At 37.8% G+C, this 14,767-nt stretch overlaps 1 protein-coding gene across 1 annotated transcript in view; it reads right to left on the bottom strand.

The window, feature by feature from the left end:
• Window positions 1-7,165: 7,165 nt before the first annotated feature.
• Window positions 7,166-14,767, bottom strand: part of LOC135202328 (uncharacterized) — a 16,267-nt gene continuing 8,665 nt past the window's right edge. The window contains exon 3 of the mRNA XM_064231677.1: window positions 7,166-8,156. Coding sequence (XP_064087747.1) covers window positions 7,928-8,156 — 229 coding nt within the window. The 3' untranslated portion in view covers window positions 7,166-7,927. The remainder of the gene's footprint in view (window positions 8,157-14,767) is intronic.

Genomic DNA, 14,767 nt, shown 5'->3' with positions numbered 1-14,767 from the left:
CGGATGAGACTCGAGGAAAGACTGATTTTTATGAAGTGATTCAGTTTCGCTTAACCTGAGTTGTAAGGTCTAGTCGATAGTTCTCAGTTCTTTCGAACCAGATTCGTTAGTTCTTAAGCTCTTTTTAGTGCCAGGAGATGGTTGCGAGATGTCCGCACTTCCAGAACCCTGTGCTGGCAAGAGCCCTGCTTAACCCAAGTAGAACGAGAAGTTCTGTGTCACCAGATTGGTTAGTTTTAAGCAATTTTCAGCACCATTCCTTCATTCTAATCTCACTGACAAGTTCTGTAGATGTTCGTGCTTAGTAGCTTGGGCTGGCGCAAGGCCTGCTGGAGCGCATCAGTGGCGTGGTCGGTATGGTTTTGGCCTTCCACCTTGGTGGCCGCGAGATCGATTCTCGGGCATTCCATTGAGGCGTGAGAGATGTGCATCTCTGGTGATAGAAGTTCACTCTCGACGTGGTTCGGAAGTCACGTAAAGCCGTTGGTCCCGTCGCTGAATAACCAGGTTCTATGCACAGTAAAGACACCACACAAACAAAGAATCAAGGCATGCTGGACCTCAAAACTACAACAACAAAAGTTCTGTGTCACTAGAGTCATTAGTTGTAAGCTCTACGTCCTAGTTTTGTGGCACCAGGATTATCAGGTCGTTATTCGGTTATTCGTTCGCCATTCAGCTAGCTCTGTGGCGCCAGGATTGTTAAGTTAATCGGCTAGCTGTTAGTTATAAGATTAGTGTCTAATTCTGTTGGAAAAGGTCTCTAGCTCCAAGCCCTATGGCTAATTCTGAGGCATAAGATCTTTAGTTCCAAACTCTATGGCTAATTCTGTTGCAAAATGTCTTTAACATCAGGCTCTATGGCTAATTCTGATGCAAAGGTCTTTAGCACCAAGCTCTATGGCTAATTCCCATGCAAAAGGTCTTCAGTTCTAAGTTCTGTGGCTAATTCTGAGGTAAGAGGGTCTTGATTCAGTTGCAAAAGGAATTTAGTTCCAGGGTCTATGGCTAATTCTGTTACAAAGGTCTTTAGCTCCAAACTCTATGGCTCATTCTGATGCAAAAAGTCTTTAGTTCCAAGCACTGTGGCTGATTCTGAGGTAAGAGGGTTTTAGGTCATAGCTATATGGCTAGATTCTCTTGCAAAAGATCTTTAGTTCCATGTTTATGGCTAATTCCGTGCAAAGGATTTTAGCTCCAAACTCTATGGCTAATTCTGCTGCAAAAGATCTTGTTCCAACCTCTATATTTAATTCTGTAGCAAAAGGACTTTAGCTCCAAGCTCTATGGCTAATTCTGTTGAAAAAGATCTTTAGCTCCAAGCTTTATGGCTAATTCTGTTGTAAAAGATCTTTAGCTCAAAACTCTGTGGCTAATTCTGTTGCAAAAGATCTTTAGCTCCAAGCTCTATGGCTAATTCTGTTGTAAAAGATCATATAGCCCGCTTTATGGCTTAAATATACTTGTTAGTAAAAGATCTATTTAGGCTCATAAAAACTCTGTGGCTAAATTCTGTTTGCAAAAGATCTTTAGCTTCCAACGCTCATATGGCAATTTCTGTTGTTAAAAAGGATCTTTAGCTTCTAAAAGCTCTGAGTTGGCTTAATTTTCTGTTTTGCAAAAGATCTGTGGCTAATTTTGTTGCAAATGGTCTTTTAGTTCGAAGCTCTATGGTTACTTCTGTTGCATAAGGACTTTAATTTTCAAGCTCTATGGTTAATTCTGTCACAAAAGGTCTTTAGTTCCAAGCTCTGTGGCTAATTCTGCTGCAAAAGGTCTTTTAGTTCCAAGCTCTGTGGTAAATTATTTTGCAAAAGGTCTTTAATCCAAGCTCTGTGGCTAATTCTGTAGCAAAAGGTCTTTTAGTTCCAAGCTCTGTGGCTAATTCTGGTGCAAAAGGTCTTTTAGTTCCAAGCTCTATGTCTAATTCTGTTGCAAAAGGTCTTTTAGTTGCAAAAGGTCTTTTATTTCCAAGTTCTGAGGCTAATTCTTTGTTTGCGAAAAATTCTGTTGCAAAGGTCTTTTTATTTCAAAGCTCTGGGGCTTAATTCTGTAGCAAAAACAAAGGTCTCTTAGATCCAAGCTCTGTGGCTAATTCTGTTGCAAAAGGTCTTTTAGTTCCAAGCTCTCTGTGGCTAATTCTGTTGCAAAAGGACGTAAGTTCCAAGCTCTTGTGGCTAATTCTGTTGCAAAAGGTCTTTTAGTTCCAAGCTATTGTGCTAATTCTGTTTCAAAAGGTTCTTTAGTTCCAAGCTATGTGGCTAATTCTGTTGCAAAAGGTTTTTAGTTACAAGCTCTGTGGCTATTCTGTTGCAACAGGTCTTTAGTTCGCACGCCCTGTGGCTAATTCTGTTGCAAAAGGTCTTTAGTTCCAAGCTTTATGGCTAATTCTGTAGCAAAAGGTCTCTTAGATCCAAGCTCTGTGGCTAATTCTGTTGGTAAACAAAAAAAAATCAAAAGGTCTTTTAGTTTCCCAGCTCTCTGTGGCTAATTTCTTTTGCAAAAAGGACGTAAGTTCCAAGCTCTGTGGCTAATTCTGTTGCAAAAGGTCTTTAGATTCCAGCTCTGTGGCTAATTCTGTTTCAAAAGGTCTTTAGTTCCAAGCTATTGGCTTAATTCTGTTGCAAAAGGTCCATATTAGTTCCAAAGCTCTGTTGCTAATTCTGGTTGCAAAAGTATTTAGTTTCAAAGCCTTGTAATTGCTAATTCCCTGTTGCAAAAGGGTCCCTTTTAAGTCCAGCTATGTTGGCTAATTCTGTTTGCAAAAGGGTCTTTAGTTTTCCAAGCTCTGTTGGCTAATTCTCTTGCCAAAAGTCTTTAGTTCCAAGCTATATGGCTAATTCTGTTTTCCAAAGGTCTTTTAGTTCCAAGCTAAAATGTGGCTAATTCTGTTGCAAATGTCTTTAGTTTCCAAGCTCTTGTGGCTAGTCTGTTGCCAAAAAGGTCTTTAGTTCCAACTATGTGGATAATTCTGTTTCAAAAGGTTCTTTAGTTCCAAGCTTTATGCTAAAATTCTGGTTGCAAAAGGTCATATAGTTCCAAGCTCTGTGGCTAATGGCTGAAAAAAAAAAATGGCACCAAAAAGGTATTTAGTTTCCAAGGCTTTATTGCTAATTTCTGTTGCAAAAGGTCTTTAGTTCCAAAAGCTCGGGTGGCTAATTCTGTTGCAAAGCTCATATAAGGTTTACCAAGCTCTGTGGCTATTCTGTTGCAAAAAGGTCTTTCATTCCAAGCTCTGTTGGCTAATTCTTTCAAAAGGTTCTTTAGTTCCAAGGTCTGTGGCTACTTCTGTTTCAAAAGGTCTTTAGTTCCAAAGTAGGTGGTTAATTCTGTTGCAAAAGGGTTTCATATAGTTCCAAGCTCTGTGGGCTAATGCTGTTGCAAAAAGTATTTATTTCCAAGCTTTATTGGATAATTCTGTTGCAAAAGTATTCGTTTCCAAGCTTCTTAATAATGTTGCAAAAGGTCTTTTAGTTCCAAGCTATTGTGGCTAAATTCTGTTGCAAAAAGGTCTTTAGTTCCAAGCCCTGTGGCTAATCTGTTGCAAAAGGTCTAGTTCCAAGCTCTGTGGCTAATTCTGTTACAAAAGGTCTTTTAGTTCCAAGCTCTGTGGCTAATTCTGTTGCAAAAGGTCTTTAGTTCCAAGCTCTGTGGCTAATTCTGTTGCAAAAGGTCTTTAGTTCCAAGCTCTGTGGCTAATTCTGTTTCAAAAGGTCTTTAGTTCCAAGCTATGTGGCTAATTCTGTTGCAAAAGGTCATATAGTTCCAAGCTCTGTGGCTAATTCTGTTGCAAAAAGTATTTAGTTCCAAGCTTTATTGCTAATTCTGTTGCAAAAGGTCTTTAGTTCCAAGCTATGTGGCTAATTCTGTTGCAAAAGCTCATATAGTTCCAAGCTCTGTGGCTAATTCTGTTGCAAAAGGTCTTTAGTTCCAAGTTCTGTGGCTAATTCTTTTCCATAAGGTCTTTATTTCCAAGCTCTGTGGCTAATTCTGTTGTAAAAAGTATTTAGTTTCAAGCTCTGTGGCTAATTCTGTTACAAAAGGTCTTTTAGTTCCAAGCTCTGTGGCTAATTCTGTTGCAAAAGGTCTTATAGTTCCAAGCTCTGTGGCTAATTCTGTTGCAAAAGGTCTTTAGTTTCATGCTCTGTGGCTAATTCTGTTGCAAAAGGTCTTTAGTTCCAAGCTTTATGGCTAATTCTGTTGCAAAAGGTCTTTTAGTTCCAAGCTTTGTGGCTAATTCTGTTGCAAAAGGTCTTTAGTTTCAAGCTCTGTGGCTAATTCTGTTGCAAAAGGTCTTTTAGTTCCAAGCTCTGTGGCTAATTCTGTTGCAAAAGGTCTTTTAGTTCCAAGCTCTGTGGCTAATTCTGTTGCAAAAGGTCATATAGTTCCAAGCTCTGTGGCTAATTCTGTTGCAAAAGGTCTTTAGTTTCATGCTCTGTGGCTAATTCTGTTGCAAAAGGTCTTTAGTTCCAAGCTCTGTGGCTAATTCTGTTGCAAAAAGGTCTTTAGTTCCAAGCTCTGTGGCTAATTCTGTTGCAAAAGGTCTTTAGTTCCAAGCTCTGTGGCTAATTCTGTTGCAAAAGGTCTTTTAGTTCCAAGCTCTGTGGCTAATTCTGTTGCAAAAGGTCTTTAATTTCAAGCTCTGTGGCTAATTCTGTTACAAAAGGTCTTTAGTTCCAAGCTCTGTGGCTAATTCTGTTCCAAAAAAGTATTTAGTTCCAAGCTCTGTGGCTAATTCTGTTGCAAAAGGTCTTTAGTTTCAAGCCCTGTGGCTAATTCTGTTGCAAAGGTCTTTAGTTTCCAAGCAATCTGTGGCTAATTCTGCAAAAGCAAAAAGGTCTTTTTAGTTCCAAGCTCTGTGGCTATTCTGTTGCAAAAGGTCATATAGTTCCAACGCTGTGGCTAATTCTGTTGCAAAAGGTCTTTAGTTCCAAGCTTTATGGCTAATTCTGTTGCAAAAGGTCTTTTAGTTCCAAGCTCTGTGGCTAATTCTGTTGCAAAAGGTCTTTTAGTTCCAAGCTCTGTGGCTAATTCTGTTGCAAAAGGTCATATAGTTCCAAGCTCTGTGGCTAATTCTGTTGCAAAAGGTCTTTAGTTCCAAGCTCTGTGGCTAATTCTGTTGCAAAAGGTCTTTTAGTTCCAAGGTCTGTGGCTAATTCTGTTACAAAAGGTCTTTAGTCTCAAGCTCTATGGCTAATTCTGTTGTAAAAGGTCTTTAGTTCCAAGCTCTGTGGCTAATTCTGTTGCAATAAGGTCTTTAGTTCCAAGCTCTGTGGCTAATTCTGTTGCAAAAGGTCTTTAATTTCAAGCTCTGTGGCTAATTCTGTTGCAAAAGGTCGTCATGTTCCAAGCTCTGTGGTCTAATTCTGGTGCAAAAGGTCTTTAGTTCCAAGCTCTGTGGCTAATTCTGGTTGCCAAAGGGAAATTTTAGTTCCAAGCCCTGTGGCTAATTCTGTTGCAAAAGGTCTTTAGTTCCAAGCCCTGTGGCTAATTCTGTTGGAAAAGGTCTTTAGTTCCAAGCTCTGTGGCTAATTCTGTTGCAAAAGGTCTTTAGTTTCAAGCCCTGTGGCTAATTCTGTTGCAAAAGGTCTTTAGTTCCAAGCTCTGTGGCTAATTCTGTTGCAAAAGGTCTTTAGTTCCAAGCCCTGTGGCTAATTCTGGTGCAAAAGTTCTTTTAGTTGTTAAGCTTTGTGGCTAATTCTTTTGCAAAAGATCTTTAACTCCAAGCTCTGTGGCTAATTCTGTTGCAAAAGGTCTTTTAGTTCCAAGCTCTGTGGCTAATTCTGTTGCAAAAGGTCTTTTAGTTCCAAGCTCTGTGGCTAATTCTGTTGCAAAAGGTCTCTTAGTTCCAGGGTCTTAGGATACTTCTGTGGAACTGGAACTGGAACTTGAATATAGAATTTAGGAGGTCATTCAGCGCTGAAACGGAAATTGACAGTAAAATGACTGAAAAGGTGTAACAGGCAATAAAATTGTTGGAAGAGGGTAGAAAGCAAGATGTTAGAAATAGAATATGAACGGAGGTACAGTGAAAGGAATGAAAGGAGTTGCAGCTAAGGGCCGAGGGGTAACTGTAAAGATCGTTAAGTAATACCTACATTGCATCGCGTAAGGTGTACTGATGGCACTATACCTTCCTAAGCGGGCTACCTCTGTCGCATCAGAATCGCTAGCTTTCATATTGACCAGTGCTTTTATAGCCTCCTTTTTTGGTGTAGATTATATTAACCACACGCTTCCCCCACTGCAGGTGACATTGTGATTTCGTTCCCATTTCATTTGCTCAATCCTTATCATCAGCATTTCCATTGAGTCTGTTTCACCTTCGTTACGGAATGTAATTTACCAATAAATTCTTCGGATTTTGTATAAAAAAAAAAGTTTCCATAGCAACCGCCCGTTGACACTGAGATATTTTTCTGCTGTAAATGGAAAATCCTTGTAATTCTAAGGTATTACTTCATTTTTTTTATTATCTTTCAGACATTCCGTTTTATTGCCATATCTTGTTTAACTCGAATCCTCCTTATTTTAATTCTTCGCTATCGGTTTCCTTATAAGTATGAGGATTCGTCGGATCTCAAATATGTGATTAAGCTTCATAAATTGTGAAATAATTCTGTCAGCGGATTTTGGACTCGTTTTTCCAATAAGATTTGATGAGAGAGAGAGAGAGAGAGAGAGAGAGAGAGAGAGAGAGAGAGAGATTTGATGTGAGATTATTAACTGCCAACATGAATCTCCTGTTATCAGCTATAAACAAATATAGACATGAGAAGATAGAAACTGAGAATAAATGGAGAGAGAGAGAGAGAGAGAGAGAGAGAGAGATTTGATGTGAGATTATCAACTGCCAACATGAATCTCATGTTATCAGCTATAAACAAATATAGACATGAGAAGATAGAAACTGACAATAAATGAAGAGAGAGAGAGAGAGAGAGAGAGAGAGAGAGAATTTGATGTGAGATTATCAACTGCTAGCATGAATCTCATGTTATCAGCTATAAACAAATATAGACATGAGAAGATAGAAACTGACAATAAATGAAGATAGAGAGAGAGAGAGAGAGAACTTTACGCTTACCTGGAAAACGCAAACCTTTAGGTATAAGATATCCTCTAAGTATATTATAATATCTTAGGGTTGAAATGAGAGCCTAAGTTCTAACAAAACTCTTACAATATTTATTATATGTACAAAACATCACAGAAACAGGATTCAATATAAATTAAGTAGATAAATTAAAAGTATGCTTAAAGCTACAGCTATCCGGCATCGTTCTATATAAAAAAAATCTTCAGTGTAAATGATTTTCCTGGAAGTCAGGTATGTCATTGATATGTCTGCTTACAAAAGGGTATTATTTCTATAATCAGATACAGACGTCTACATAGGTTTCGAGAGCTTTTATGGCAAATGGAAGAGGGTATATATATGTATGTATGTATATACTATATATATATATATATATATATATATATATATATATATATATATATATATATACACGATATATATTTATGTGTATGCATATTGAGTAAAAAATCAATAGATTAATATGCGTACTCTGCAATCAGAAAATATTATCGTTTCTCTAAAAGTTCAATGATAAAACTATCTTTCCATCAATTCACTCAATAACAGAAAACAGTCAAATCATTAATATGATGTAAAGCAATTATGAACGGAAAAATATCTTACATTGTTTAGATTTCTCGTCGGGATGCAAGCCATATCCACCAGATCGTGAGATAATGTCATCCTTGGAAAAACATAATGGTCTTAATTATTCATTCTGGAAAGGCTTGGCAACTATGCCACTAAAAGGGTGTGGCCTATGTGTCAAGTTGCAATAATCCACCTGCATCCAAACCAGGTTTAGATGAAACTCTTCTGGTTCATCCTTTTAATTAACGGAAGAAATCAAGGCGTGTTAGAGATGCAGTTCTTGGTAGATACCTTGTCTTCGTCTACGCTGATATTGAATGTTGTGGAAGCAATTGGCTTCGACCGGAAGTTCAGGATGCACTTATACTGTCCGGTGAAATTCGGGTTGAAGGCCTGGTAGACCAGGTACGACCTGGGCATTTGGAAGTCGTTGGCTAACACGAAGACTTTGGGGTCCTTTTCGGCCATTGGCGGCATCTCCCAGCTGAAAGAGATAAAGGGTTCATGAAAAAATGACAAATTCATGACTGACCTTCGACTTTTCAAAAGTTTTTCAGCAGTTGATGAAATATAAGTTAGTCATAATTTTTGGGTTGATATATTTTTAATAAAGACTGTTATGACAAGAAAAGAAAAAATGACGCATCCAATGGTATATATATATATATATATATATATATATATATATATATATATATATATATACACACACACACACACACACACATACACACACACACACACACACACACATATATATATATATATATATATATATATATATATTATATATATATATATATATATATATATATTATCATTATTATTATTATAGTACGTACACTGATTGAGACGCTTCGGACCAGATGTTCAGCAGTCGCAATTTACAATCAGAAGATGCGAATCAATTCTCCCACTATACCTTCCACAATTTCATTCGTAGATCCTTCATCATGCATTATTCAGCATTCATTTTAGCCTCTGCTTCAGGAAGTAACACATGAATGTGAACTGCGAAGGCTCTGATAACGAATGACGCAATGGCCAGTCATGCGAAGAATTCTCGGAAAAGAGAGAGAGAGAGAGAGAGAGAGAGAGAGAGAGAGAGAGAGAGAGAGAGAGAGAGACTTTTGATGCGAGAGAAATAATTATCAGCTGCTAACATGGATTTCCTGTTATAGGCAATAAACGAAAAGACACGAGAAGAAAGAAACAATATTAATTTTTTTTTTACTCTGGACTGTCAGTTAGGACGCCAGTTACTACAGTTTATTTACCCACGCAGTCGTTTCATTCATGACTGTTTTAGTTAATATTGTTTGAAAATTATTCCAACGATGCTCGAGAAGAGCCTGGTTGGAGCACCGGCCGAGGGAGGGTGAGTTTTGGCCCAATTTCGTAGAACAAATCGCACCTTTGTTTATCTTAACTAGATTATGTACCTGGTAGTTACACGACTCTGGTTGAGTGTAGTAATCATGGTAGAGGAGGCCACAGGGCAAGCGGTTACATCCTTAAAGGCTTGTTAAAACTCTGAAGGTTATTACAATTTAGAACCATCCCTCTACTTGAAGGGAGGCATTAAATTATATATATGTATATATATATATATATATATATATATATATATATATATATATATATATATATATATATACATATCTTTTTAAAATCTGAAGGTTATTACAATTTGGAGCATCCCTCCAATTGAAGAAAGGCTTTGAGTATATATATATATATATATATATATATATATATATATATATATATATATATATATATATATATATATACCTTGTTAAAACCCTGAAGGTTATGACAATTGGAGCCATGAAATAGGCTTTAAATTATATATATATATATACATATATATATATATTAGATATATAGATTATATGTGGTGTGTGTGTGTGTGTGTGTGTTATCAAAATTAGCTCCAAGATATTGCTGGAAGTTCACTTGATGATCAACTTACATCCAGTGTTTCGTAGAACAATCAGCCCCGTTAACCTCTTCATTACCGAAAGTTTGTTTTGGAGGTAGGTGGGTACCACCATTCAAGTCTACTACACCGCACCGGGTGCATAAAGGTGGTATGCGTAGTACCACCAAAACTCCTCTTTTCAGATAGGGACTTCCAATCATTCTGTAATTTCGGTTTGAAGAGTTTGGAGCAAAATAAACAGTATGACACGATGCCAGACGTATGATGAACCAAAAAAATATTATTATTGCTTATAGTAGTGTGTAGGTGACAGATGAACTGCGTCTCAACAAAAAATACACAAAAACCAGACAAGCGTAAACATGTAATAACTTCTACCCAAGTAAAAAACCAGTTGTATCATCATTTACTGTATTTATTTATTTATTCACATTACATTTTACAAATAAAGATATGAACACCAGATAAATGAAGGTAGAAAATAAAGCCTTATAGTAACTTTATTATATATAAAAAAAAAACCAAACCAGAGAAAAAGCGATTTTTCTGAGGACAAGAAACTTGAAAAATTAGTTTAGATACCCCTGATGCCCCTAAAGTTGTTTTCTGTGATGAAACTAATCTTAGAAAACGTAGAAAATGACATCGACCAATTTTTGAAAGATATACTATAAAATTTGCGATTTCCATATTTATTGGCGGGGCTTTCGCTTAGTTTTTGCTCTTTTTTTTGTTATTACGTGCTTATTTACGGTTCTATTTTTGATAATACTTATGTGCATGTTCCAGGTGCGATATACCAACATTCTGTAAGACCGAATTTCTATTCAAGACCGTAGTTTTCTCACCGACCACCAGTGTCCCTTGTACAAGGGACACTGAGTTTCACTTTTTATTCATAAAATCACTTTATTTTCCCTGTAGGATGATAAAACTAACAGAATATGCGTTATTATAGTGCTAATAATACCTGATAATTTCATTAGCCTGTCTTGATTAGTGTATTTTGGCAAATATTTTTACGATCGGCACCCCATCCAAACTTGAGTCACTACCGAGAGATTCAGTTCGGCAGCAAACGCAATGTTACATTCTGCTCACCCACCCGGTAAAGAAGGAGTTAACAAAACGTATTTCACCGTGTTAATGCTTTAGTGTTCTCAACCAGGACCCGGATGGGAAGTCCCAAGTTGTTTTTTTCTTTCTTTCTTTTTTTATAATTTCCCTTGATAAAAAAAAATACCCAACCTTCGATGCTGACCAAATGTTTTTTTTAAACTTATATTTTTAATTACTCGGTTAGATTTATGAATCTTTTTTTTTTTCTCCTTAAGATAACCATGATTATCATTATCATTATCCTTTAAACAAGAAATATTTTTCCATTATGCAGTCAGATTTGCAATGTATAACGATCAGTGTTAATACATAAACCACAATTTTCCACATTGAATAATTGTTTCTAGACATCTTCCAGATAATCATTATTATCATCATTATCATATCATCGTCATCATCATTATCGTCATTATCATCATAATCATCATCATCATAGACATTATCATCACCATAACCCTCATCATCAAATCATCATCATCGTCAATATCATCATAGTCACCATTGTCAAATGAAAATCATCATCATCAGGTGTTCTGATGATGATATGAGAGCGTGACGTCACTCCGCCTCCCCCTTATAAAGATGGTTATTGTATTGGAGGGCGCCGTTGACGTCACTCCCCCACCCCCCTTATAAAGATGGTTATTGTATTGGAGGGCGCTGGGTGGATTTCAAGTGGGTCATGCATCATTTTCTCGAGAGATTTATGGGTAAAGGAGATGAGGGGGAAATGGCATACCCCACTGTGAGTCATTTCCTTGTGTTATCATTACTATTATTACTAATTTATTATGACTAATGTTATTCATGAAAATCACATAATTGCATGAGTCACGAAAATGGTGAAAAAATCCGCATTAAAGATTTATTATTATTATTATTATTATTTTTTTTTTTTTTTTTTTTTTTTGCTCTATCACAGTCCTCCAATTCGACTGGGTGGTATTTATAGTGTGGGTTCCGGGTTGCATCCTGCCTCCCTTAGGAGTCCATCACTTTTCTTACTATGTGTGCCGTTTCTAGGATCACACTCTTCTGCATGAGTCCTGGAGCTACTTCAGCCTCTAGTTTTTCTAGATTCCTTTTCAGGGATCTTGGGATCGTGCCTAGTGCTCCTATGATTATGGGTACGATTTCCACTGGTATATCCCATATCCTTCTTATTTCTATTTTCAGATCTTGATACTTATCCATTTTTTCCCTCTCTTTCTCTTCAACTCTGGTGTCCCATGGTATTGCGACATCAATGAGTGATACTTTCTTCTTGACTTTGTCAATCAACGTCACGTCTGGTCTATTTGCACGTATCACCCTATCCGTTCTGATACCATAGTCCCAGAGGATCTTTGCCTGATCGTTTTTTCTACACTCCCTCAGGTTGGTGCTCGTACCACTTATTACTGCAAAGGTAGCTGATGTTTTCTTGCACAGGCTCCAGTGGAGGGCTTTTGCCACTGAATCATGCCTCTTTTTGTACTGGTTCTGTGCAAGTGCCGGGCATTCACTTGCTATGTGGTTTATGGTTTCATTTTTCATATTGCACTTCCTACATATGGGAGAGATGTTATTTCCGTCTATCGTACTTTGAACATATCTGGTTCTTAGGGCCTGATCTTGTGCCGCTGTTTAGTCATTCCTTCAGTTTCCTTCTTTAGCTCTCCCCTCTGTAGCCATTGCCAATTGTCATCGCTGGCTAGTTCTTTAGTCTGTCTCATGTATTGTCCGTGCATTGGTTTGTTGTGCCAGTCCTCTGTTCTTTCGTCTTTCTCCTGTCTCTGTATATTTGTGGGTCTTCGTCTACTTTTATTAGTCCTTCTTCCCATGCACTCTTTAGCCACTCGTCTTCACTGGTTTTCAGATATTGCCCCAGTGCTCTGTTTTCAATGTTGACGCAGTCCTCTATACTTAGTAGTCCTCTCCCTCCTTCCTTTCGTGTTATGTATAGTCTGTCCGTATTTGCTCTTGGGTGTAGTGCTTTGTGTATTGTCATTTGTTTACTGGTTTTCTGATCTATGCTGCGGAGTTCTGCCTTCGTCCATTCCACTATTCCTGCGCTGTATCTGATTCTGGCACTGCCAATGTGTTTATGGCTTTTATCATATTCCGGCGTTGAGTTTTGACTTGAGTATCGCCTTGAGTCTCTGCATATATTCTTTCCTGATCGTGTCCTTCATCTCTTGGTGTTTTATATCTCCTCCTTCCATTATTCCCAAGGTATTTGTATCCTGTCTCATCTATGTGTTTGATGTTGCTCCCATCTGGTAGCTTTATCCCTTCAGTTCTCGTTACTTTGCCTTTTTGTATGTTGACTAAGGCGCATTTTCTATTCCAAACTCCATTCTGATGTCCCCAGATACAATCCTTACAGTCTGGATTAGGGTATCTATTTCCTTGATGCTCTTACCATACAGCTTGATGTCGTCCATGAACATCAGATGGTTGATTTTGTTGCCTCCTTTCTTGAGTTGGTACCCGGCATCCATCATCTGTAGTACTTTTGTCATGGGAATCATGGCTACTACGAAGAGTAGTGGTGACAGTGAGTCGCCCTGGAAGATCCCTCTCCTGATATTAACCTCTGCTAGTCTTATTCCAGAGCTTGTAAGTATTGTATTCCAGTTGCGCATTGTATTTTTGAGGAAGCTGATGGTATTTTCCTCTGCCCCATATATTTTCAGGCATTCTATTAGCCATGTGTGTGGTATCATGTCGAAGGCTTTCTTATAGTCTATCCATGCCATGCTTAGGTTGGTTTTTCCTTCTCCTACTGTTCTTCATTACCATTTTGTCTATCAGGAGCTGGTCTTTTGTGCCCCTACACTTCCTTCTGCAGCCTTTCTGTTGGTAGGGGATGGTGTTTGTCTCCTCTAGGTAGTTGTATAGCCTTCACTGATGATACCTGTTAGTAACTTCCACATTATTGGTAGGCAGGTGATAGGCCTGTAGTTACTGGCTATATTTCCCTTACTCTTGTCTTTTTGTACTAAGGATGTTCTTCCTGTGGTCATCCATTTGGGTGCTTGGTGATTTGAGATACAATGCTGGAGTTGTTCTGCTATTCGTGGGTGTAGGGCCTTGAAGTTTTTGAGCCAGTATCCATGGACTTCATCGGGACCTGGGGTTTTCCAGTTTGGCATTTTCTTTAGTTGGTGTCTGACTGTGTCTGTCGTGATGTCTGTGAATCTTTGTTTTATTCTCCCTGTTTCTTCTTCCTTGACTTCCTGGAGCCATGTTGCATGTTTGTTGTGTGATACCGGATTGCTCCATATGTTTTCCCAGAGTCTCTACTTGGTTCGGCTTCAGGAATTTCTGGGTGGTTGTCTTCCCCCTCTTAGTTGGCTGTATAGTCTTTTCTGGTTGGTTCCGAATAGTTTGTTCTGTTGGTATCCCTTATTCCTGTTCATGTACCGTTGGATCTTGTGTGCTTTGGCCTTAAGCCTCTGTTTTACATCTTCTATTGTGTTGTTTAGTCCCCTCTCTTGTACTTTGTATTTCTCGTTGAGTTACTCCCTTGTTTTCTTGCTTCTTAGCTTTTTTCTTTTTTCTGCCATTTCTTTCAGTTTACTCAAGTCAGATCTCATCACCATGATTTGCTTTTCCAGGCGCCTTATTATTTTATTATTATTATTATATTATTATTATTATTATTATTATTATTATTATTATTATTATTATTCCCTTTACACACTCAGACGCGTTCACATGACAGTATACATCTTTACATGTTCATGACATGTCATAAGCACACGTCGGAACCTCACAAACATCACAGACACGTTATCCACAAGTAAACGACATAGAATATAGTGATACTCCTGACCAGCGCATCATACAACCTATCGTTCTCCTGTTAATGTCGTCGACATGTTTTCAATATGTTTGTGATATGTATGCGACAAGTTGCTGACATGTTTTCATCAGTAGAGAAACATCTTAGACGAATTCCATTCCGAAATATAACGACTTTTGAGTAGTCCTAATCACAGATCCATACAGTTAATCTCCGGTTAATGTCGTCGACATGTTTTCAA

This window comes from Macrobrachium nipponense, chromosome 30 (genome assembly GCF_015104395.2).
Source record: "Macrobrachium nipponense isolate FS-2020 chromosome 30, ASM1510439v2, whole genome shotgun sequence".
Classification (NCBI taxonomy): domain Eukaryota; kingdom Metazoa; phylum Arthropoda; class Malacostraca; order Decapoda; family Palaemonidae; genus Macrobrachium; species Macrobrachium nipponense.
This window is presented reverse-complemented; position numbering and strand designations above follow the sequence as displayed.